The sequence below is a fragment of the Papio anubis genome, chromosome 6 (assembly GCF_008728515.1).
Source record: "Papio anubis isolate 15944 chromosome 6, Panubis1.0, whole genome shotgun sequence".
NCBI classification, from domain to species: domain Eukaryota; kingdom Metazoa; phylum Chordata; class Mammalia; order Primates; family Cercopithecidae; genus Papio; species Papio anubis.
Genome location: NC_044981.1, coordinates 97,140,098 through 97,165,767, shown reverse-complemented (window position 1 = coordinate 97,165,767; position 25,670 = coordinate 97,140,098). Strand labels below are relative to the sequence as shown.

Here is a 25,670-nt window from a genome sequence, read left to right as displayed (position 1 = left end):
AAATCTGCCCTGAATGACTACTGGGTACATAACGAATGAAGGCAGAAATAAAGATGTTCTTGGAAACCAATGAGAACAAAGATACAACATACCAGAATCTCTGGGACACACGAAGCAGTGTAGAGGGAAATTTATATAATTTAAAAATGCCCACAAGAGAAAAGCAGGAAAGATCTAAAATTGACACCTAACATCTAATTAAAAAGAACCAGAGAAGCAAGAGCAAACACATATTCAAAAGCTAGTGAAGGCTAGGAAATAACTAAGATCAGAGCAGAACTGAAGGAGGATTAGAGACACAAAACCCTCCAAAAATCAATGAATCCAGGAGTTGTTTTTGAAAAGATCAACAAAATTGACAGACCACTAGCAGCACTAATAAAGAAAAGAGAGAAGAATCAAATCGACGAATTAAAAAATGATAAAGGGGATATCACCACCGACCCCACAGAAATACAAACTACCATCAGAGAATACTATAAACACCCCTACAAATAAACTGGAAAATCTAGAAGAAATGGATAATTTCCTGACACTACACTCTTCCAAGACTAAACCAGGAAGAAGTTGAATCCCTGGACAGACCAATAGCAGGCTCTGAAATTGAGGCAACAATTAATAGCCTACCAACCAAAAAAGTCCAGGACCAGATGATTCACAGCTGAATTCTACCAGGAGGGCAAGGAGGAGTTGGTACCATTCCTTCTGAAACTATTCCAATCAATAGAAAAGAGGGGAATCCTCCCTAACTCCATTTTATGAGGCCAACATCATCCTGATACCAAAGCCTGGTGAGATATTAATAAAAAGAGAATTTTAATCAGTATCCCTGATGAACATCGATGCAAAATCCTCAATAAAAATACTGGCAAACCGGATTCAGCAACACATCAAAGTCGGTCCACTATGATCATGGGTTTCATCCCTAGATGCAATATTGGTTCAACATCTGCAAATCCTCAATAAACATAATCCAGCATATAAACAGGAAACTCAAAGACAAGAACCACATGATTATTTCAGATGAAAAGCAGTTTTGACAAAACCGCGCTCCTTCATGCTAAAAACGCCAATAAATCTGCGTTGATGGAACGTACCTCAAAATAATAAGAGCTATTTATGACAAACCCACAGCCAATATCATACTGAATGGGCAAAACTGGAAAAATCTCGAAAACGGCATTAAGACAGGGGATGTCTCTCATCAATTCCTATTCAACATAGTGTTGGAAGTTCTGGCTTAGGCACCTAGGCAAAGCGGAGGAAAAGAAACAAAGGGTATTCTAAAGTTAGGAAAAAGAAGAAGCTCAAATTGTCCTCGGTTTTGGTGGTACGACATGATAGATGAAAACCCCATTGTCTCGGCCTAAATCTCCTAAGCTGGGATAAGCAACTTCAGCAAAGTCTCAGATACAAAATTAATGTGCAAAAATCACAAGCATTCTTATACACCACTAACAGACAAACAGAGAGCCAAACCAAGTGAATGAATTCCATTCACAATTGCTTCAAAAGAGAATCAAATACCTAGGAATCCAACCACAAGGATGTAAAGGACCCTTCAAGGAGAACTACAAAACTCACTGCTCACTGAAATAGAAGAGGACACAAACAAATGGAAGAACATACCATGGATAGGAAGAATCAATATCGCGGAAAAATTCTGGCCTATTTACTCTGCCCATGTAATTTCTTTATTAGATTCCAACGCCATCCCCATCAAGCTGTATCAATGAGTTTCTTCACAGAATTGGAAAAAACTGCTTGAAAAGTTCATATGGAACCAAAAACATCTCATCAAGAATAATCCTAAGTCAAGCAACAAAGCTGGATACCACGCCCTGACTTCAACCATACCTACAAGGCCAAGAAGTAATCCAAAACAGCATGGTAATTGGTACCAAACAGAGATATAGACCAAATGGAAACAGAACAGTCCTCAGGAAATCATACCACACATCTACACCCATCTGATCTTTGATGTTCTGAGAGAAATAAGAAAATGGGGCATCCTACTTAATAAATGGTGTTGGTACCGGCCAATAGCCATAAGTAGAAGCTGAAACTGATCCTTTCCTTACTCCTTATACGAAAATTAATTCAAGATGGATTAGAGACTTAAATGTTAGACCTAATACCATAAAAATCCTAGAGGAAACCAGGTAGTACCCATTCAGGACACATAGGCATGGGCAAAGACTTGCCCAGCAACAAAAGCAGCAACGGCAGCAAAAGCCAAATTGACAAATGGGATCTCATTAAAACTAAAGAGCTTCTTGCACAGCAAAGAAACTATCATCAGAGTGAAATTCAGGCAACCTACAGAATGGGAGAAAATTTTGCACTCCACTAATCTGACAAAGGGCTAATATCCAGAACCTAAGCAAGAACTCAAACAAATTCTTTCTATAAGAAAAAACAAACAACCCCATCAAAAAGTGGGCAAAGGATATGAATAGACATTTCTCTCAAGAAGACATTCATACAGCCAACAAACACATGAAAAAATGCTCATCATCACTGGCCATCAGGAGAAATGCAAAATCCAAAAACCACAATGAGATACCATCTCACACCAGTTAGAATTTTATGCATCATTAAAAAGTCAGGGAAACAATAGGTGCTGGAGAGATGTGGAGAAATAGGAACACTTTTACACTGTTGGTGGGATTGTAAACTAGTTCAACCATTATGGAAAACAGTATGGCGATTCCTCACAAGGATCTATAGGAACTAGATGTGGTCTATATGACCCAGCAATCCCATTACTGGGTATATATACCTGTAAAGGATTATAAATTATGCTGCTATAAAGACATGCACACGTGTTAAGTTTATTGCAGCACTATTCACAATAGCAAAGACTTGAATCAAACCGCAAATGATCCATCAGTGACACAGGATTGGATTAAGAAAATGTATAACATTATACACCCAGAATACTATGCAAGTTTCATAAAAAAGTGATGAGTCAGGTCCTTTGTAGATGATGGATGCAGCTGGAATCCATCATTCTAGCAAACTATCACAAGAACAGAAAACCAAACACCGCATGTTCACCCAGTGGAACTGAACAATGAGATCACTGACTCGAAGTGTAAACATCACACACCCCGGGCCTATCATGGGGAGGGGGCAGGGGTGAGATTGCATTTGGGAGTTATACCTGATGTAAATGACGAGTTGATGGCACACCCAACAGCAATAAGTATACATATAACAAACCTGCATCGCTATGTAACATAAAAATTCTACAACTTACAGTATAATAATAATAAATAAATTTAAAAAAAAAAAAAAAAAAAAAAAAAAAAAGAAAACAAACATAAAAATACCTAATCTATTTACTATTTTGTAGAAAACATATAATGTATGTGAGGAATTATGGAGTAAGTAAATGATAATAGGAAATAAGATGAAGAAGATGAGATACAAGTACATGCTCTTCGGAGGAGATGGGAAGTGGGAATTATTGATGAGTGCTCATTTGAACCTACAAAGATGTGAAAGAATAAAAGTGATGGTACTATGGTTTGACTATATCCCCACCCAAATCTCATCTTGAATTCTAGTTCCTATAATTCCCATGTTTCGTGAGTAGGACCCGGTGGGAGGTAATTTAATCACTGGGGTGGTTACCCTCATGCTATTCTCATGATAGTGAGTGAGTGAGCTGATGGTTTTATAAGGGGCTTTTCCCCTCCTTGCTCAGCATTTTTCCTTGCTGCTGTCATGTGAAGAATGACATGTTTGCTTCCCTCCACCAGGATTGTAAGTTTCCTGAAGCCTCCTCAGCCATGTGGAACTGTGAGTCAATTAAACTTCTTTTCTTTATAAATCACCAGGTCTCAGGCAGTTCTTTATAGCACTGTGAAAATGGACTAATACAGTAAATGGTTACTGGGTAAATGTTGGCAACGTTTCAAGCTCAAACCATGAAAAAGAAATTTGGTAGACATTAATTTTATATATTTGGGTGATTGCAATGTGAAATATACAATTATTATGAAAACCACAATTCTCACACCAGTCAGAATGGCCATTGTTAAAAAGTCAAAAAAAAAAAATTACAGATATTGACAAGGCTGTGAAGAAAAGGGAACACTTATACACTGTTGGTGGGAATGCCAGTTAGTCCAGCTGCTATGGAGAGCATTTTAGAGATTTCTCAAAGAACTGAGTTGAGCTATCATTTGACTCATCAAATCCTTTGACTTTATGCCCAAAGGAAAATAAATTGTTCTACCAAAAAGATACATTCACCTGTATGCTCATCGCAGAGCTATTCACAATAGCAAAGATAAGGAAGCAACCCAGGTGCTCATCAACTGTGGACTGGGTAAAGAAAATGTGGTACATATACACCATGGAATACTATGTAGCCATAAAAAATGACAAAATCATGTCTTTTGCAGCAACAAGTGCACAGAGGCCATTATTCTAAGCGAACTAACAGCAAAAAAAGAAAACCAAATATTAAACATTCTCACTTATAAGTGGGAGCTAAACATTGGGTACACGTGGAAATAAAGATGAGAATAATAGACACTTGGGATTACTAGAGTTGGGGGAAAGAGGGCAAATGTTGAAAAATTACCTATTGTGTGTGATACTCACTATCTGGGTTATGGGATCATCCACACTCCAAACCTAAGCATCACACAACATAGCGATCTAACAAATCTGCATATGTAACCCTGAATTTAAAATAAAAATTGGAAAAAGAAGATACTGCATGAAATACTTTTATAAATAAATAAATAGGATGAATGATCATGAAAGCATCAAAATGGATATGAAATTTTCAACTAGAGTTTGGATTATGATTACCGCCCTGCAGTTTCAAAGAGTAAACACATGTAATACATTCTAGAAATAATCCATCCAAAAATATTTTTTAAGATGTTTAAAAGATAAAGCATGTGTTGCCCAGGATTACTCATTCTTAACATGCTGATGCTAAAACCTTTACTTTTACATTGATGATGCTTTTATTATAGTGTGTACTGTATTTCCATCCTGCTCCTGCCCCACAGAAATGCTATTTTTTGATAGTGTGTATAGGTAATCAAATCTCATTTGAAGTACGCCAATGTAATTGGTAAAAATTCTGATTTTTGTGTATGTTTATTTTGCAGGATTTAAAGATGAAACTTCTTTGTCCAAAAGTGCCTTTACCCTGTTTTTCAGAACACATGCTCTCAAAATATCTCATGTCGTACATTGTCCAATATATCTGACAGTATCTGCTTAAGAAATACTTGAAAATGACTTTTCTATGTGTCTACATTTGAAATATCGTGTGTTTCAGATTGCCTTTATCTATTATTCGATAGCTATGATGTATTTCTCTACTTCAAAATTCTGTTAATAAGTTTACCAACTTTACCTATTTCTTTTTTTCTGAAGGAAAGTGTGATAATATTATAGCTACGGTTTCAAGTAATCACATGTACAATGTCAAGTTAATTGCACTCCTTTAGTGTGGAAAGAAAAAATGGCTGGGTGGATAATTTATATCTACCCATTTATTTGATAGACATTTATTGACCATCTTGACTATGTGTAAAGCCTTGTGGCAAGTGCTATGAAAGATACCAAGAAAATCAAATCATTCTTGCTTCAAACAAGACATTGACACCTACATAGAGGAGACAAAACATGCACATCAATAGAATATAATGCTTGGGCAAATCCATTTGTGGCATATTCCTGATTATAAGTAGTTTTATACATGGAATTGGACAAACTGGCCTGGGTGGAAAAACAGGATTCATGCATTTAACAAACACTCATTTTCTACTATGTATTAAGCATAATGCTAAATCCTAGAGATATAGTTACTGCCCTCCCACAGCTTATATTCTAACTAGAAAAGGACCTTAATGATATATGTATTGAAATGCACAAAGTAAAATTAGAATATTTTAAATCTAAATTTTGGTAAGAGCAACTTAGTCTACAGTCAACAAAGAGAGTTTAGTAGATTACAAGATATCAAAATCATTCATTTTCATGGAAGTGAAAATACAAGGACATAAAAGATAGTTTAATGCTGTTTAATGTTAAAGTAAACATTGTCACATAAATTCATAATTGAATTTGTACTTGAATAAGTCCTGTATCTACTAGACTAGCCCAAATTGGGCCTGCTTAGTTGGTAACAAACTGTTGAGTTACCTTTTAGATATAATAAAAACAAAAACTGCAGGTCATGTAGCCTAGGCATGCACAATAGAAAAAGCTTTGATCTCTAACAACACCCAAGACCAATCAATCTTCCCCTCTATACCAATAAGACTGGGACATGACTGGAACCGGAATACTGAAACTCTTTCAGAAGCAAGGGGTCCCTAAATTGAGGAGACAGATTTGAATCCACTCCTGTCTCCTTGCTGACTACTTGCCTATTTGAAAAAAGACAAATAAAGCTCTTTCTTTCCTCAACAGCCAGTGTTTTTGTGCACATTGGACAGTGAGACTATTTGCTCTATAAAGCTCCCACAGACATTACTTCTGATTTTCAAGGATCAAAATTGGATAATGTTTAAAAAATACAAAAGACTTGATCAGATGAATATCATAATAAAACATGTAAAAAATAAACTCCAGTTCAGTGGCCATATCTTTTGCAAACTGAATTTCCTAGAAGAGCCACAAAACCTTAAAATGCAATTAGAAGTGGTCAGGAAATTATATGGATGAAGGCACATGATTTTGGCACAAAACAACAGTGGTTAATGTTAGTGTAATTACATATTAGCATACCAATACATTTTCAACAAATTCTTCTTAATTGAGAAAACTAGATCTATTTTCTCCTTAGGTGAAAAAAATGTAGAAACTTTCTTTATCTTAATTCTCCCTCCATAAATTGTCTGAATCTTATCAGTTCATTTTAAATTGAATTGGCTTTCAAAATATTTAAATAAACCTGACCAAGTACACCGTTTTGGTCATGTGTGGTGTTACATAAGACAACATCCCTCAGGTAGAATACATGCTGCAATTAAATGAACTGCAGCACTAAAAATAGTGTATTTGAAAAAGCATCTGTCATTTTTTTTTCATAATTCAAGCTTAAAGACTTCCCTGACCCTTTCCCTTTCAGACAAAATTAGACATACCCCCTCACGCTTCCCAAAATATTTTCAGAATATCTCTATTGTTGTACTATCTAAAGTATATAAAATTTATTTAATGATCATCTCACCTAGAATTTATATGTTTCTCAGTACCTAAAAATGTGAGTGGCACAAAAATGCTAAATGAACAATACTGAATTATTTTTCCACATGGAAATATAATGAAGAATAACTTATTTTAGCATTTTTTCCTGAAATTTCTATCACTCAAATTTACTTTGAAAAGAAACTTTATGCAATTTAACGTGAAAGGAAAATCCAATCACACTGAACAAATTTCTATAGCATTAATAAATTTCATGCTATGATTTTCCTTTTTTTAACTTTTTAAAGTTTTGTTGGGCTTTTATTTTTTTTCTTTCTTTCTGTTTAGATTTGCTCTATGCTCTACGGAAAATGTCATCTTTTAAAAAGCCACTTTTTTTATATCTGTTTTCAGTTACATTTATTCTGCTGTTATGGTACTAACAGATGCAAATCAGTATTTATTATTTAATAACACACAGATGTTCCATATACCACAGATAAACAAATTTTTCAGCCCACTGCTTCAACAGTGTCATTGTAAATTTACTATTTAAATTACATACAAAATTTTTATTATTGACTTTCAATAATCCTAAGTTTTGGACATGCTCCCTCACAGAATTCCCTTACCCTTAATTTATATTTCTACTTTCATTTTTACATAACATTTTGTTTGAGCAATGAAATTTCCAATTTCACGCCTCTTCTACTCTAACCTGTTTTCCATTGTTTATTTAAGAAGATATTGAGGCTTTTTTTTTTTCTTTTTAAGAAGCATTTCCTGACTACATTAAGGAAAAGTCTCAATGCTCTGTACTGCATAACAAATTAGTTGCTTCCTGTTTTTTAGGGGCAAAAGTATTAATAGGATGGATAGCAGTGTACAGAAGTCTCCATTTATAGGAGTCTCTATAATATCAATTTAGTAATTTACTTTCTCTCAATCTTCAAATTATGACTTTGTGCTTTGTTTTTTCTGGGAATATTTATGTCCAACTCATTTTTACAGACATTTTAAGTATCTTAAGTTCAGAAGTTATATTTGAAGGAACTTAGTAGTGTACATTGGGGATATTTATTCAATAATTCATGATACAATTGCCAAATAAAATAATCTTTAGCTTTGGTTTTTGCTATAATTTTGCAATTAATAGCAAATTACCAGAAGATTGTTATTAGGGAAACAAGTTTTTTTAAAGTATTCTGAGAATACATCATGGCAAAAAAAAATAATAATAATTAAATAATTTTTAAATTTAAAAATATATATAAATATTTCTAAACATAATATTAATTGTGGAACTGCATGAAGAGAGAAGACATTCTTTATTACATTAGCACTGAAAGAAAAATTAAACACTTAACATACTTTTTAAAATAAAAGATGGTCATTATATTTGAGAACTATTATTACTGCTGTGGTTACAGTGTCTTTCCCAGAATATACATTCAATAAATGGTTGTTGAGGCTCTATCTTGGGACAATTTCTAATGAATCATAACCTAGTATAGCATAAATCAGAAGTACACTGATCTGTGATAGCCCATGTTTCTGGGTTAAATTTCAAAATATCCCCATCGCTGAGCCAGTTTGTTTATATCTTCGGCAGCTCACTGTTTAAATTCTCGTTAAGAAAAACGTTTCAAAATAACTATATTAGCCCTTTTAAAAAATGTCACATACTCTTCATAATTCCCAATATCTCTATCATCTCAGATGATATTCACAGAATGTCTCTTTAAAAGTAAAAATTACTTGCTTTTCAAGTTTCTTTATTACAAAGAAGAGAAAATTACTGGCATACATGTTGTAGCAGAATTTGGTGTGTTGCGGGGGTACTGCTTCATAAACGGGCTGAAAGGAATTCAGGCTTTCACTTAGGTTGAGGTCCAATCAGTATGGACTTAATAAACAAACTACAACTAGATGAAAGAACTAAATTTGAGAAATAAAAACATTAAGAATATTAAAAAATAGGAAAATATCTTTTTGAGCTTCAGTTAAAAAAGAATTTTTCCAACAAATCACAAACATCACAAGCCATTTAAAAAATGACTAAATGTGACAAACTAAAACTTTAAAACTTCCATATGTAAACACACATATATTCACACACATACATTCACACACATGGACACACACACACACACACAATGAAATTAAGAGATAAAGTCTTGGCTGGGGGAAATATTTGCATTATAGGCACTCAGAAAATATAATAAATTACTATGCATGAATAAGAAGGAATGAAGTCAATGGGGAATTCAAAGACGGGGAAATTAAAAAGCCTATTTAAATATGGAGAAAAAGAATGGCTAATTATGAGTATCTGAAAATTAAAGCAGTTTGATTCTGTTTCTCACCATACTATTTGACCAAATTCAAATAGTCAAATACTCTAATAGTCTAGTCTAAAAGTCTAATCTCAAGTACTAATGATTTTGCAGAGGAATAGAAATTCTTATAAACTATGGGTAGACATGTAAATTAGTAAAAATATTTTGGAGAAAAATCTTTTTAATATCTAATGAAATTTGTTTTTCAGATGCGGTCCCTAACAAAATTGGGGAAAAAAACACATGAACTCTGATCAACAATTCCTTGTTCATATATTTCATATATTTATGGGGTACATGAGATTTTGCTACAGGCATGCAATGTGAAATAAGCATATATCATGGAAAAGCTTTTGCGTAGGTGCCATGGAAGATAAGATGTGCATCTTCAATTATAGCATTTTGAATGTTTATCAGTAGAAGACTAAAAAAAATGATATAATCCTGTTACGTAGTACTATTGAACGATTTATACAAAATGTGCCAGGAGAACACCAAACTTAAGATAATGGCTACACCTGGAGAGGGATGAGGAAAATGTAGTTTTATATTTTATGATTGATGTGGAAAATACTAAATTGAGAAAAACTACGGTGAGGAAGGCACTTCAACATTATTTGTAATATTTTATAACTTTTACAATAAAGAGACACTTGAAGCAAAGTTAATAAATAGGTTAATTTTGGGTCATAGGAAATTACAAATTTGTACTTCTGATTTTAGCTATTTTTGCCAACATTTTAAAAATAACAATAATAATAGTATTTCTACTCCCCAACAGTCTTCATTTGTTGTTGGTGGTTGTGATTTTTTTTTAAATTTGTATTTCTGGTTTTTTTTTTTTTTTTGAGATGGGTCTCACTGTGTTGCCCAGGCTGGAGTTCAGTGGCATGATCTCAGCTCACTGCAACCTCCGCCTCCCAGGTTCAAGTGATTCCTGTGCCTCAGTCTTCCAAGTAGCTGGGATTACAATCGTGCAACACCATGCCCGGCTAACTTTTTTGTATTTTTAGTAGAGACGGGGTTTCACCATGTTGGCCAGGCTGGTCTCGAACTCCTAACCTCAGGTGATCTGCCCACCTTGACTACACAAAGTGCTGGGATTACAGGCGTGAATCACCGTGCCTAGCTTTTGTGTTTATTTTCACAGGAAGTACCAGAGTGCCTCAACTAGGATGCAAAATTAAACAATGTACTGTCAAAATTCAAAGCTATGGCTGTGCAAGTCAATTCCCATTTAGAATAAACTGCTTTTTGATTTAGTGTTTCCATTTTTGTGATAATACCTGGAGCCTTTTTAAGTTCCCTGAAAAACAAATATTTGATTTCCTTCCTCACATATAATAAAAGAGCAATCAGGAGGCAAAAGCAAAGTGTAGTGAGGTCCTCCAAGGCTCATTTATGAATCATAAGAGGCTTGATAATATTAAAAACCAATTGCAATGCCAAGGCAGCATGCTGGGAAGCATTCAGACAGCTGGAAATCCATGGCATCATGGGTCTTTTTAAAAATAATATAAAATATCGAATTAGATTCCAGCAGACCTCTCATTTTACTGAGTTGTTTTCTAAGCTGAAACAGACTTTCTTTCTCATTCTGTTAAGAAAACCTGTCAAATGATCAAGTTTTGTTTACTTCTAAAATTTCAACATTTGAAGCTACAAAAATGACCCTACTTTAAAAAATAAGCATTTATTGCTCAATGCCCTCTTTTACCTACATCAAATGGTTAATTATATTACAACACAAATCTCTTTAAAGAAAAAGAAGTTGTAAAGATGTTTGGCACTTATAAAAGAGCTAAACTTTAAATGTTACTATTTAGATAATTTCTCATAGTCTACACAATTCTAATGGGGTAAAGGAATGACTAATGTGGCTTTAGAAATCTGTTTTTAAATGCTCCTTTTCTCTAATAGCATTATAGCACACATTTGGTCAATTATTCGTTTTAAATATAATCATGGTTCAACAGTAATCCTGTAAACTAGCTCATGGGGTTGAATAGACAAAATATAGCAACATTCAAAAACATTGACACCCTTTTGGATACATTAACCATAATAATAATTTTAATAGTAATAATAATAACTACTTTTCTTGAATATTTCCTATTTGCCACTCAGTACATTAAGTCCTGTGCAATTTATTCATGTCCCAAATTAGAGTTTAGTTCTCAAATCTGATTTGAAAACCCACTAAGTAGTTCAGTCTTAGAATGGTTTCTATGCTATTTCTTTAGTTGCAACCCAGGTTAGGTAGCAGTTTTTTAACTAGGGGTCAGGTTTTTAAAAGGAAAAATTTGTATTTATAGGCATGAGATTACCCAACAGTGCCAGGAGCTTTTCATACACTGAGGCATGAGGGGCCTAATATCTACAGAGGGATCTGCATCACTGTCCTGCAGCATTTAAATTTTTCCTGCTTCCTGTCATTACGGTTTTCCTTCTGTTGTGTCTCCTCAAATACACCCAATCTCTGCCATCTGACTGATGTATTTAACTAAGTTAAAGAAGGCTATAGTCCTTCTCTATTCTCTGATATTAACGTTTAATCCACATCGTCATTCAATGAAGCATCATTATTCCCGTTGTATAAATGATAGAAGTCACTCAAGACAGAGTAAGAAACTTTCCCCAAGCTACAGCGGAGAGTAAGAGAGACAGAAAAGTTAGAGAGAGGGTGCCCACATTTGCACAGTTAAGAAGTAACTGTAGATCTGTTGAGTATGAGCACACAGTATTCCCACACACATTTTATCAGTATTATGACAATAGGTCAGAGAATTGCCAGCAGAACACTGGCTTAAGGATAGTCTGAAATTTTGCCTCCAGCTGGGATTAGTCTGTGTGAAAGATGAAAGGATAAAGAATTTCAAGTAATAAGGAATATCTATGATTAAGTACCAGAAGTAGTAGTTCTACAGGTGTCAAAGAAAGTAGGCTTTTTAGAAGAATAAAATGGCACACAAAGCCTTTTGGAGTAGAGCCCCAACAGAGAACCCTGGGGATGGACATTAAACAGTCGACAAGAGGAAAGAGCTGAGGACTGCACAAATCATCAGGTGTCAGGGGACAAAGAAAAAGAAATTAAAGGCCAACATGAGTACCTGAAATTATATACTGTAATCTTTCAGTATCTCTGTAATGATTTCAGTGAGAAAGGTTTGAGATAACATTGCTGATTAAATGAAAATCTGACTGTAATGTATATATGCATTCCTGGAGATGATATTAAAGGCAGGAAGTATATAATAGAGACATAATAAAATGGCAAACGTGTGAGCTACTTGGGTGGGTGAAAAACTAAAGGTGGGGACAAATATGAGATTTATTTGCAACCTGCCCCTACAGATACTTTGTGCATTACTCTATTAGCTTATGTATGGATGTCTACAAGCATAAATATTCTCTGAGGTTTTCCAATGCTAAGGCAAACATCACCAGAGATTTGAAAGTAATTTTACTGACCTTGTCACTTTAAGCACTCCCATAATAACATGTTGTGGTAGCTTATTGCAGCTTAGGTGTTTTCCCTTATGCTAATGAATAATTCTAGTTGGCTTTATGAATAAGATGCTTATCACAGTTGTCTCATGAGCCCACAAATGAGTTATTAGCTATAAAAAAAATAAAACACAACCCAAAGCTACAAGTAAAATGTATACCCAACTTAATAAAATGGTTGCATTAGTAAGTTTCTGTGTAGTCATCTCTACTATGGCAGGCTCAATAGCTAAGCTTCCTTTTAAGAATGAAAAATGTGATAAAATATTTTATAAAATAGAATAAAAAAGGTTATGATGCTTTAATTTCAAGAAGAAGATATGACCCTGTTTTCTTGGCCCTTGAACAGAAACTTTCACTGGGGCTTTTGGAAGGCAATCTAACAATAAAAGCATTTGGAATATACGTGGCCATATTCTCTAAAGACCGTGGTGCTTGAGTTTCATGTTTGTTGTGGAACATTGTGAAATATTTGTGTCATTCTTTCAATAAATATTGTTGAATGCTGAACGTTTTCTGCACCATTATTATTTATGTCTCCTAGTTATTTTCAGTATATTTGAAGCAGATGAATTATACCAAATATACAGTACAATACAGAAGATCATGAATGCAGCGAACGGATTTGATAAAATAACATCCTAACTTAGATTCCAATCAGTTTGATAACTTTCAAAAGTTATCAACTTTTTATAGCTAACCAAAAAATTTCAAGTCATCAATCATCATAAAAACTCAAAAGATGATCAGCCCCATGGAAAATATGTTAGGACTGAAAGAGTAGATTATTAGTATATAAAGGAAAAGCAAAATAGATTGCTTGCTTCCGTATTTTCTCTGTAGTAGGACATATATTATTAACATTTTAAAATGTACCAAAGTTTCCACAAAATTAATTTTTTAAAGCGTATTTGAAGCCAGGCACAGTGGCTCATGTCTATAATCCCAGTTACTACAGAGGCTAAGGCAGGCAGATCCCTGGAGTCCAGAAGTTTGAGACTAGCACGAGCAACATAGCAAGATCACATATCTAAAATAATAACAATAACAATAATACATAATTAGCTAGGGATGTTAGCATGTCTACCCACAAGGCTGAGACAGGAGGACTGCTTGAGCCAAGGGCTTCAGGGCCGCAGTGAACTATGATTATGCCACTGGACTCTAGCCTGGGTGACAGAAAGATCCTCTTAAAAAAATTAATAATAAGGAGAATAAAATGTATTTGAGAAATGCTGGATTATGATCCTCAAAGATCTAAGTAAGAAAATAAATCCTTCACTGTCAGAGTATTTTAAGTTAAAAACTCTTGGGGATCAATAATCACTAGAAGAGACTTTTCTCCTATCTACAAAAAGAATTTACCCGCCTAGGAGAACAAGTATTCTTGTTTCCCTCTCTGTAATCTCATTATCCATTACAGGAAAGAAAACAAAAATTCTAACCACATCTGAACAGACCCTTTTTCAAGATAATCATTGTCTTCAAGCATCATTTAAGTTCTAGAAAACAAAAAATGTTTACAACTTAATTTCTGTTCTGTAGTAATCATTTGTTGCTCCTCCATAGAATTCATTTTCTTTGCCTTTTCATAAACTATTTTACCAGGATGCAAGCCCCCATGCTCGTTGTAACCTCAAGATGATAATACGAGCTTCTGTACTTCTTTGGGAAGTTGAGTTTTCATTCTGAAGGGTCTTGTATATACAAGTATATACAATATAAATTTGTATGTACTTTCTCTTATTAATTAATTAACCTCATATCAGTGATTTTCAGCAAAACTATAGCGGGTCAAGAGCTTTGTCCCCTATATGTGTAATTCAAATTTGACAAAATATCAAACTGTTAAGTATAAGAAGTTCCAAAAATGTTTTGATTTTATCTATAATGAGTACTTTGACTTTTTTTAAATATTAAGAGTAATTTTCAAAAAAATAAGGATGTCCCTGCTTCATTGGTACCCTAAATATTATTTGTTTTGTTTTTCTTTATCTTGCCTATTGCTGATCTAACAGTGAATTTGACTCTCTCCTAATGCTTCTCTATGTTTAATTAATCCTAATATAAAACTGCCATTCACAACATATAGGTCATTTAGGTAGGAAAGGACTGGTGTATTTGTGACAGCAAAGGATCCAATTAATAAACTTTACTACCAAAGCCTAATATTGATCTCATTGACTATGATTATTCAAATTTAATCATAATAGTGCTATAGTCCCTACAGCTTTCTCATTGTAATACTGTCTAAATGTTTTATGTTTTAGCCCTCAACACAAACACTCATAAATACTATAGTAGAAGACAGAACAAGTAAGAAGACACTAAGTTTGGGCTTATTAGTTACATCTCTATTTATTGACTATGTACTATATGTCAGACACTGTTAGAAAATTCCCACATATCATTACTAATTATTAAAATGATATAAATTATCTTTATCTTATGTTTCAGAAAGTTAAGTTTCAAAGTGTTTAAGAAGGTGTTCTCAATGCATGCAACTGCACAGCTGAAGACTTAGGATTTGAACTCACCTTTGCCCTACCAAGTGCTCACTAGCACACTATTTTATGGAGCTCTACTGAGTATGGGAGAGTGGAGAAGAGGGGATGATGTTTTCAGGGAAAAGGTCTTTTTTCAAGGACTAACAATACCTAACGCCTCAGAAAATCACTTTCTCCTAATATCTGAGAAATAAAAATAAATCCAAAGCCCCTCAAACAACTGAATGGACCTCTTCCCGGCCAAGGGAACCCCAGAGTAACCTTGAAAACGGAGTTCTCAACCATGACAGGATAGAAAGGCAGACACACCTCATTATACACCAACCCCCTCACTAACTGCCTTTAGACTTTCTGCCCTAAAGAAGACAGTCCTTTCAGAAGACTTCACCACTGAAAACAGAAAACGGCCCTTTCAAAAGACTTCAATAGTGATATCAACCAACCTTGATGCTGCCCTTTCTTTTTTTTGCCTGTTAGACCATGACCATTGAATGGTTCTAGCCATCTTTAGAGAATGCTTAGTAAGGATTTTCATGTCCTGTGCTTCACTTTCTGATGCCATAGCACTGAAAACTCCACCCTCAGACCACGCTAATGCCACCATTATTGTACATGGGATCCATGGAGAGGCATGTTCATGCTCATGCACAAGTTTCTCCTTTCATAAATATTCATGACTTCTCCTATTGGGAAAAATATATATATAATTCAGCCGCCCTGCTTAGCGTAAATTCCTGTTCCTTTTGCCCCTCCATTGAAGTGTCTGCTTTTGACTTCCAACCAGAGACTATGCTTCCCAACCTGTCTGAATGGCCACCCTGCATACTGCAACCCTTTGTAAGAAATAAAGTCTCCTTTTCTAAATTTATGAATTATACTTTTTAAAGTTAAGATATCCATCTGAAGTTGCATCTTCATATTGTACCACCGAGAACCATCTTGGTTAGATCATAATGAATTTGAAAGATCATACCAAACCCTGTATGTTTAAGGTCCCCTTAAGGAGGGATGGAAATAAGAAGGTGACAAACATGTTATTTCTAAAATAACAAACACTTGCAATTGCAAGAGCTAATTAAAAATACTAAATACTAATTAAATACTAAATTCTAATTACAAATAAAAGGTCTGATTCTTCCAACTGAAAATAAGGAAAGAAACACCCCTCCTCACCCCCTGTTCTTAGAATACTTACTTTAAAAATTCATAGTTATAGGTCCTTTCTCCCTCTCTCTTTGAAATGTATGTAACTCCTTTAAAAGCTAATTACCTCTTGCCAATGTTATGGCCCAGGAAAGCGTTTCTCAAGGACCTGGGAAGTATCTCTTTGAAATGTAATAATCAAGAGAGATAATGTTCCATCTCTCAGTTTCTGTGGAAAATGTAATCTGTTTACCTACACAGGGCTATATACCCCTCTTAGATTCTTTTATATTTAGTGACAAATACTATCTAGCTTAAATAAAATTATTGAAGGAAATATATACTTGAAATACATCACTGCTCTTTGTAGTTACTACTCACACACATCAAGAAAAAAGAGTAAACCTTGTAGCCATATAACAAACTAATAAATAATGAGGGAAGGGACTTACATGATCAATTAGTTCACGAACCATTCCATTCCATTGTCCATTGGCATCATCCTGGGCTCCATATTTCCCATCTTCCACAAGTCTAATTTCATATGTAAAGCCAAGGATTGTAGATAACTCTCTGAGGAGATCAATGCAATAGCCTTCAAATCGATCATTACCATAGAGAGGTTTGTCAGATTTCTTAAAAAGGACATAGGGTTCTTCCTGAAAACATTGAACAAGAAGAAAAAGGTAACAGTTAATCATGAAACTAATCATCAGAATTACAGCTTTTCTTAGAAGACAAAAAATTTCTCATTTATTTAGGACAAAGTCAACTTTATTTTCTTCTAATTAAAATTAATGAAGTCTAGAATATTAAAAGAAAATTCAAGTTTTGTAGGAAATAGTAGTGCTTTACAAAAAAAAAAAAACTTAACTATTATAATCTCACCACAACTATATAATAAAAATACATTATATCTTATATCTTATGCCATAAATCTTATACATAATGAATAACATGTGACATGTAATATATGCTATATAATACATGATATCCAACATCTAATTTCACCATGATAATACCCCAATTTGAATTATATCATTTAATCAATATCTGGTATGCTGTTTCCATGGGAATCTATGAATAAAATGAAGGAAAAAAATTGTTGACTAATTGCCTACTATATGGGAAGAATTAGACTGGGGACTTTTTATATATATAATCACATTTTGTCCCAACAACCATGAAAATTACAACTACTATATTTAATTATAGTTTAAAAATAGTAATTTACTTTAAAATATAGATGAAGAAGGCCAGGCACGGTGACTTGCACCTGTAATCCCACCACTTTGGGAGGCCAAGGCAGGCGGATCACGAAGTTAGGAGATCGAGACCAACCTGGCTAACACGGTGAAACCCCGTCTCTACTACAAAATACAAAAAAAATTAGCCGGGCGTGGTGGCAGGCACCTGTAGCCCCAGCTACTCGGGAGGCTGAGGCAGGAGAGTGGCGTGAGCCTGGAAGCGGAGCTTGCAGTGAGCCGAGACTGCACCACTGCACTCCAGCCTGGACAAAAGAGGGAGACTCCATCTCAATAAAAATATATATATATATATATATATATATATATATAGAGAGAGAGAGAGAGAGAGAGAGAGAGAGAGAGACAAAGTGATCTTTATCAAGTGCTTATGCATTCATTCAACATCATTTTATGGAGCGCCTATTGTGAGCTAGCCCTCCTCTATATAAATAGAAATCCTTGAGCCACGAAGTTCATGAAAAGAGAAGAAAACACTTAACAAATGCCTAAACAAATACAACACATATTATCAGATTCTCCTAAGTGGTATAAAAACATAAAATAGGTCAATAGAAAAGAAAACAACTGCAAGGTACTTGGTAAAATAAGACAAGACAAAATTAAGTAATTTCCTGAAAGCCTTTCCAGAAAAGGTAAGAGATGAAGTATAATCCAACAGGTGAAAAAGAGTCTAGATACTTGAAACTCTGAAAACAGAGTATTTCAGGCCAAGGACACAGCATGGTAAAAAGCCCTGAGACCAACACAATACTGGAGTGTTTCAGGAAAAGGATAATTGGCAACAGTGTGACAGAAGTCACATCCAGTAAGTGAGTTAGTTGGCTGAACAAGCTGAGAATAAAAAAGGTGTGAGGAGTCAATTTTTGTGAGGCTCTGCAAATTAGGCCCTGTAAGAAATTTGTATGCTTAACTAAGTGCAAAAAGAGTCCATGCATTAGCACATTTTATTGAAGGCACTTTCACATGGTATGGCAGACTATGCTGCTATGAATAAACCAAGGTGCAACAATTGGTTCTGCTATTCAATATTTGCTCATGGGCAAAGTCTCTGCTATCTTAGAGGAAGCTATTACAGAGTGAGAAAGCTTAGCAAATTCCCATGCCAGTCCACCTAGGAATGTCCTCACCCTCTTCCCCAACCCCTGGAGAACAACAGCCATCCCATGAGAGCTATCCTAAAGGAGTTTTAGACATGACAGCCATGTGTCAGCTTGTCCACACTCATCTAAGAAATAATCAAGATTATTTTCATCTTTTTCCCGTCTCTGTGGACTTACCTTATCTCTATACTGTTGTATGTACCCTGCAGCCTCACCTCCTGTTATTCTGACCCTTCTAAATGCTGCCACTGTGTGTTAAAGAAGTCCTGATGAGAGATTGGCATATTCCATATCTCCACCTAATTTTTAGAATGACCATTTTATCTCCCTACTCTGCTGGACTGTACCCTGAAGACATTGCTTGGTTTTCAGCTCTCTTTCCTACAGACTATTTTCAATTACCTCCACATCCCTTGGAGACAGAGGCACATTTGGTGTTTTCCCTGCCCCTTATTGCTGTTCCCACACCATTTGTTCCCCTGCCTTGTGCAATGACTTCTGCTCCTCTGAGACTCATGCCACCCACTAGACCAGGCTCTCTCTCTATAATTGCTGTCATTTCATGAAATCTGGTTCAAAAGTTTTATTAAGTAGGAAGAGAAGCCTTTACTTTTCAAATATTTGATTATGGATGGTAATTCTTTTTTCTAATTTTTATTATTCTCAGTATATTCAAAATCCACCTACATGAAGTATCCAACACGGCTGATCTCTTAATTCTTTTATTTCCTCATTACCAAATTATTTCCCTCATTGAAATCTAGTCTGTCTTCCACATGGTCACAACTGCAGCCTGCATTTGTCAGAAAATTAGGATTTCTCACAGCCCACTCATCCAATTCATTGTTTAATCACACCCACGCTTATGCTCTTCAATCACACAAAGACCCCCAATTCAGTGAACTCACATTTCCCTCCTATTTATCAGTCCCCTCCTGACTTACTTCATTATTTGGCCCCACATTCCATGGTCCATTATTATAATTTCTCAGTTAAATGTTGATGTTCCTAAAATTAGTTATGATCCCATCCTTTTTTCTTAAAATTTTATCGCTATTTTTTTCTGATCCACACACATCAAATTCAATAATATCTTTATCCTGATGACCTCAAAATTTATACATTAGGCCAACACCTCTTGCAAGTCTTAGGCACACATATCCAATAGCACTTGTCAGCAAGATTTTATGTCCCAAATACACTTCTTGTTGTCCCTAAAATTTTCACATGTTTTCAGTTTTCTCTGCTTTTAGAAAATGGCACCATCATTTACTCTGCTACTCAAACTGGTCCGTGAGTCATCATCTTTGCTTCCCTTTCTTTTAGCTCATTTGCTACAGAGCAACACAAGGGAATTTACTGAAGGATACATTGAATTATCTCCCCACTACTACTTGAAATCATCACATAGATTCCCAGTGTGTTTAGAATAACATCAACTTCATTGCCATGGGTTCTAAAACCTGTTGTTCTACCACTTGCTCTCATCTCGGTAAAAGGCTTCACAACTCACAAAACTGATTAAGTCAAAAGCCAGGCAATCACTCTCAAACTCTCTGTCTTATCCTTTGTAAATGCTGCAAGTTCTCCCCTCAAAATATATACTGATTCCACTAATTTCTTTGTACTGCCCCTGCTAGAATTATGGCTCCTGTAACCTTTATTTCTAATCCGAATTCCTATTGTAACTACCTCTTTTGCTTTCCGTTTCTTTCCCCTACAGTCCATTCTCCATAGAAAGTCATAGCAATCTTGTGAAAATTAAATCTGCTTTTATTATGCATTTGCTTAAAATCCCACAGTGGCTTTTCATTAAAAGTGGAATAAAATAAAAACTATTTATCCTGGTCTTCAAGGCCTATTCTCTTTGAGCTTAGCTTCTATTCCCTCTCTTTCTCATTTTATTTCAGGCATTGGCCTTCATTTTGGTCTTCAAACTTGCCAAGTTCGTTTCTAGCTCAAGGTCTTTGCTCTTTGCACTTGCTTTTTATTTATTTATTTTTGAGACAGGAAGGATCTATCCTAAGATCTTCACATGGTTGTTTTCTCATCATTTAAGCCTGTGCTCAAATTTCACCACTTCAAAGAAACCACATATATATAAGTTATCTCTTTCCTCTAAGGTACTCTCCATTATTCTACCCTGCTTTGTTTAGTTCACAGCCCTCATCCCATCTGAAGTTTTATTTATCTTTTGATGTACGTGCAATTCTTTCTTCCCCTATTATGACATAAACCTATGAGTATGGAGGAATTAGAGATTATGTTCATTAATTTATCTCAGAGCATAGAAGAAAATGACTGGCAATCAGTTGGTGCTCATGGCGCATATGTTAAATGAATAAAGGCTTAAAACTTACCTTTCCCTCTTCAACTCCATTTTCTTCTCCTTAAGGTCTAGATATCCTGTTTTCTCCCAGTTTCACAAATACAAAGCAATTTTCCACCTCAAAGCCCTTTACCTGTTGTTCTGTCTGTCTACAAAGCTCTTCAAATGGTGAGCTCTTTTCCTTCCTTTAAGGCTCAAGTTAAATATAAAATCTTTCCTTTAGTTTTATCTAAAGAGAATCTTCTCTGTTATTCTCTATCTCAATATTATATTTATTTTCTCACAGTACTTAAGTCATTTTCAATTGTTTTATTTATTTGTTGGTTTACTATTGGGGGTTTTTGTCTCACTTTTCTAAAATATAACATCCATATGAACTCATTATAATATCTTCCATGCTAATACAATACCTAGCATATAGTAGGCAGTGTCCAGTAAATACTAACTGGATAAATTATTGATAAATTAGTTACTTTTATAACTCAATTTTCTCAATTCTAAATATATTTAACAATATATGTAAAGTTGTTTGGGGAATTAATTAAAACAAATCTGGCAAAAATCAGCTTCTTAATGTAATTTCATTATTTCAGCTTCCCAATAATTTTTCATGGATTTCTTAAGCTAGGCATCACAGCTCACACTTGTAATCCCAAAACTTTGGGAGGCTGAGGTGAGCGAATCACATGAGGTTGGAAGTTTGAGACCAGTCTGGCTAACATGGTGAAACTTCATCTCTACTAAAAATATACAACTTAGTCGGGTGTGGTGGCGGGTGCCTGTAGTCCCAGCTACTTGGGAGACTGAGGCAGGAGAAGTGCTTGAACCCGGGAGGCAGAGGTTGTAGTGAGCCAAGATTACGCCATTGCACTCCAGCCTGGGAAACAGAGCAAGACTCTGTCTCAAATTAATTAATTAATTAAGACTTAATTTTTCTAGCAATTTTAGGTTCACAGCAAAACTGAGCAGAAGGTATTGACATTTCCCATATCTCTCTACTCCTCCCAGAGGCCTAGTCTACCCTACTATCAACATCCAGCACCAAATCAGTACATGTTCACAACGGACGAACCTTCAATGGCATGTCATTACCACTTACAGTCCATAGTTTACATTATAGGCACATTCCTGGTGCTGTCTATGTTATGAGTTTTGACAAATGTATAATGGCATGCATCCACCATTGTAGTATCAGTGCAAAATAGTTTCAATGCCCTAAATATTCTCCATGCTTTTATGTATTCATTTCTTTCTCCACTCTAACTCCTGGCAACCATTAATCTTTTTAGTAGCTCCAGAGTTTTGTCTTTTCCAGAATGTCACATAGCTGGAATGTGGCCTTTTCAGATTGTTTTCTTTCACTTCGTAATAAGCATTTAAGTTTCTTCCATGTATTTTCACAGCTTGATAGCTCATTTCTGTTTTGTGCTGAATAATATTACATAGTGTGAATATACCACAGTTTATTTGTCCACTCACCCACTGGAGAAAATTTTGGTTGCTTCCAAGTCTGGGCTATTATAAATAAAGTTGCTATAAACATCCATGTGCTGGTTTCTGTGTGGACATAAGTTTTTGGTTTATTTGGGTAAATATCAAGGTGGATGATTGCAAGATCATATGGTAAGAGTATGCTTTGTTTTGAAAGAAACTGCCAAACTGTCTTCTAAAGTGGTAGCTCCATTTTCCATTCCCACCAATAAGAAATGAGAGACTGCGTTGCTCCACATTCTTCCTAGCATTTGGTGCCGTCAGTGTTCTGGATTTAGGCCATTCTTATAGGTATACGGTGATGCCTCATTGTTCTAATTTGCAATTCCCTAATGCCATATGATGTTAAGCATTTTTTTCATATGTTTCAATGCAGTCTTATTGGGACTATTTTCATTTGCCATTTACATTTTTGTAGAGGTTAAATAATATTCCCAGGTCACATAGCTAAGAAGAGGTAGAGAACAACTAAGAAGAGCCAATAAAATAAGAGGTTTGAACCCAGGTTTTTCAAATTCCACAATAACTACTTTTCCCACTATTTTAGGTTGCTTTCTACACCATAAGATCACTTGGGAGAAAACCATATATGTTGGATTTTTAAACTGAATCAGATGGGAATCAGAAATTAATCTGTTAACTACATCCAAAGCTACATATTTGAGTTTAACAAAAATAAAAGAACAGTTAGGATCTTGTCGATTTTTATGTACCATTTGATCACATACAAACTTTAGTCCCCAGGGGTACACAAAGTACTGCAAATATGACAGATGTAGTGCCCTTCTGCCCAAGAGGTTATCGTATCCTTTTGCCTCACTGCTCTTCCTGGCCTGCTAGTCTTTCAAGTAGATAAAACATTTCCATAGGTCATAGTTTATCTACCCTTGTTATCTTAGAAAGGGAAGAAGTCCTGTGATGAAACAGCTTTCTGGTACTGAGTATTCACATTTCAGACATATTCAGGTGTTTCTTTTCCTGGTGCTCCCACAACAACTTTTGAATACTTTTACCATAGCATTTATCATATTGAGTAGTAAGTGTTGATGTATATGTAAGCCTTCTGAACTAGACTTGAGCGATTTACTGGGCAAAATGGTTACTTAATTTTGCTTCAAAAGCACCAAACATCCCCTGGCACATAGCAGGCTTACCAATAAAATGACTGCTGAAATGAATTGAATAGAGATGGATTGCTCTGGTCAACCGGGGAAGCCAGGGAAACCTGAACTTGAAGGAAAAAAATTCAGACAGTTAAGTTCCCCTATGAGGCTTGGGCATGATGGTAACAAATCTTCAAGTCACTAACCCGTGTACAGAGGGTTAAGGACTTGAGGAGAATATCATATTCCCTTGCAGCACAGGGGAAAGACTGAGAATACTGGGTTGGTGGAATGGGAAAAAATAAAGCATGTAGATATAGTAAATTAGCTCTATTGACTTCATACTTTTGTTTCATTTAGGTTACTATTTTCAAATATGGAGTTTGTTGTTTTGTTTTACTTAAAAGGAACAAAGATCAGCAATTTGTCAACTCCCATGACTAAGCAATACTACTATTTAACATTTCCCAAGCACTTACCATGTGCCAAACCCTGTTCTAAATGCTTTACTTGGATTAATTCAATTATATTCTCCATAACAACTATATGAGGTTAGTAATATTATTTCTATTATGAAAAAACTGAGGGAAAGGATGTTAAGGTATTTTTTTCTTTTCTTTTTTTTTTTTTTTGCCCATAGTCAATAGCCAGTATACAACTCAGCCAGGCTGACTGCTGGACCACTTACCCATCCTTCCCATACTTCCTTGATTAAATAATTCTTAGTGATCATTTCCAAACTCCATATGAATATAAAATTGTAAATAGTTCATTACATAATTAAACACCTGTTGTATGACTTTTTTTTTTTTTTTTAATTAACAGGGATTCACCACTGGGCTATATTGTATGCAAAATGGTATTAATTATTGAACAATAAAATCAAGACAACTTTATGGAAGAAAATAAGTAGTAAATATATAATACACAAAATTCATTTTCTACATGACAAATCATCTGATTTCTAAATAAGAGCACATCTTTTTAACATAAAGTATTTTAAGAATTTATGAAAACATCATCTATTAAACTAATCAGATTTAGGTAGCAACATATGATTATCTAAAAATGCCTTTTCTTCTGTTTGCAATGTTAAATTATAATTGTCTCTATTTTAAATTAAACTACATTCCAAAGTACTTTTTATTTATTTTTCACAGAAACTGACTTGAACACTGGATAAAATATAATAAAAGTTGGTGATTAGTTAGGAGTGTGTGAAGCATATGAGGGATATATGTGTGAAAGAAGTGAAAACGGCAATATAATTGTAAAAGTTATTAGGCTATTTAAATCTTACTAATCTAACTTGTCCTACTAGCCTCCTACCTGTTAATTTGATTTCCTTCAACTATAAGCTAATAAGAAAACTTTTGTCATAGGCAAATAAATTTGTTGACCCTCTGAGATTAAAAACCTACTTAGATATATGTCTTAAACAGGTTTGCACATCACTAGAAAAAAATATGTGTGGTCTGAGTGCATCCTTTTAGTATTTATGGATCTCCACAATGTCAAATATTACTCTTCCCATATTTAATTCTGATAAGTAAGATGCAGTTTTCTTGCTGTGATTCCTATCTCCAGCTACACTGTGTCATGGGATAGTTTTACATCAGGTTATGACTCTCCTTTAAACTCTCTTTCTCTGTTTCACACGCACAAGGATAAATAATAACCTCGCATAAGAAAAGAAAAATGGTACCAGAAGCA

The 25,670-nt window shown here is 34.8% G+C and overlaps 1 protein-coding gene across 8 annotated transcripts in view; it reads right to left on the bottom strand.

The window, feature by feature from the left end:
- Positions 1-25,670, bottom strand: part of GRIK2 (glutamate ionotropic receptor kainate type subunit 2) — a 684,613-nt gene that overhangs the window by 187,530 nt on the left and 471,413 nt on the right. For all 8 annotated transcript variants that reach the window (XR_002521364.2, XM_021936816.2, XM_031667694.1 and 5 more), the window contains one exon: positions 17,119-17,325. Coding sequence is in view for 7 of the 8 variants with exons in the window: in XM_021936816.2 (XP_021792508.1) it covers positions 17,119-17,325 (207 nt within the window). In the remaining variant the exon portion in view is untranslated. The remainder of the gene's footprint in view (positions 1-17,118; positions 17,326-25,670) is intronic.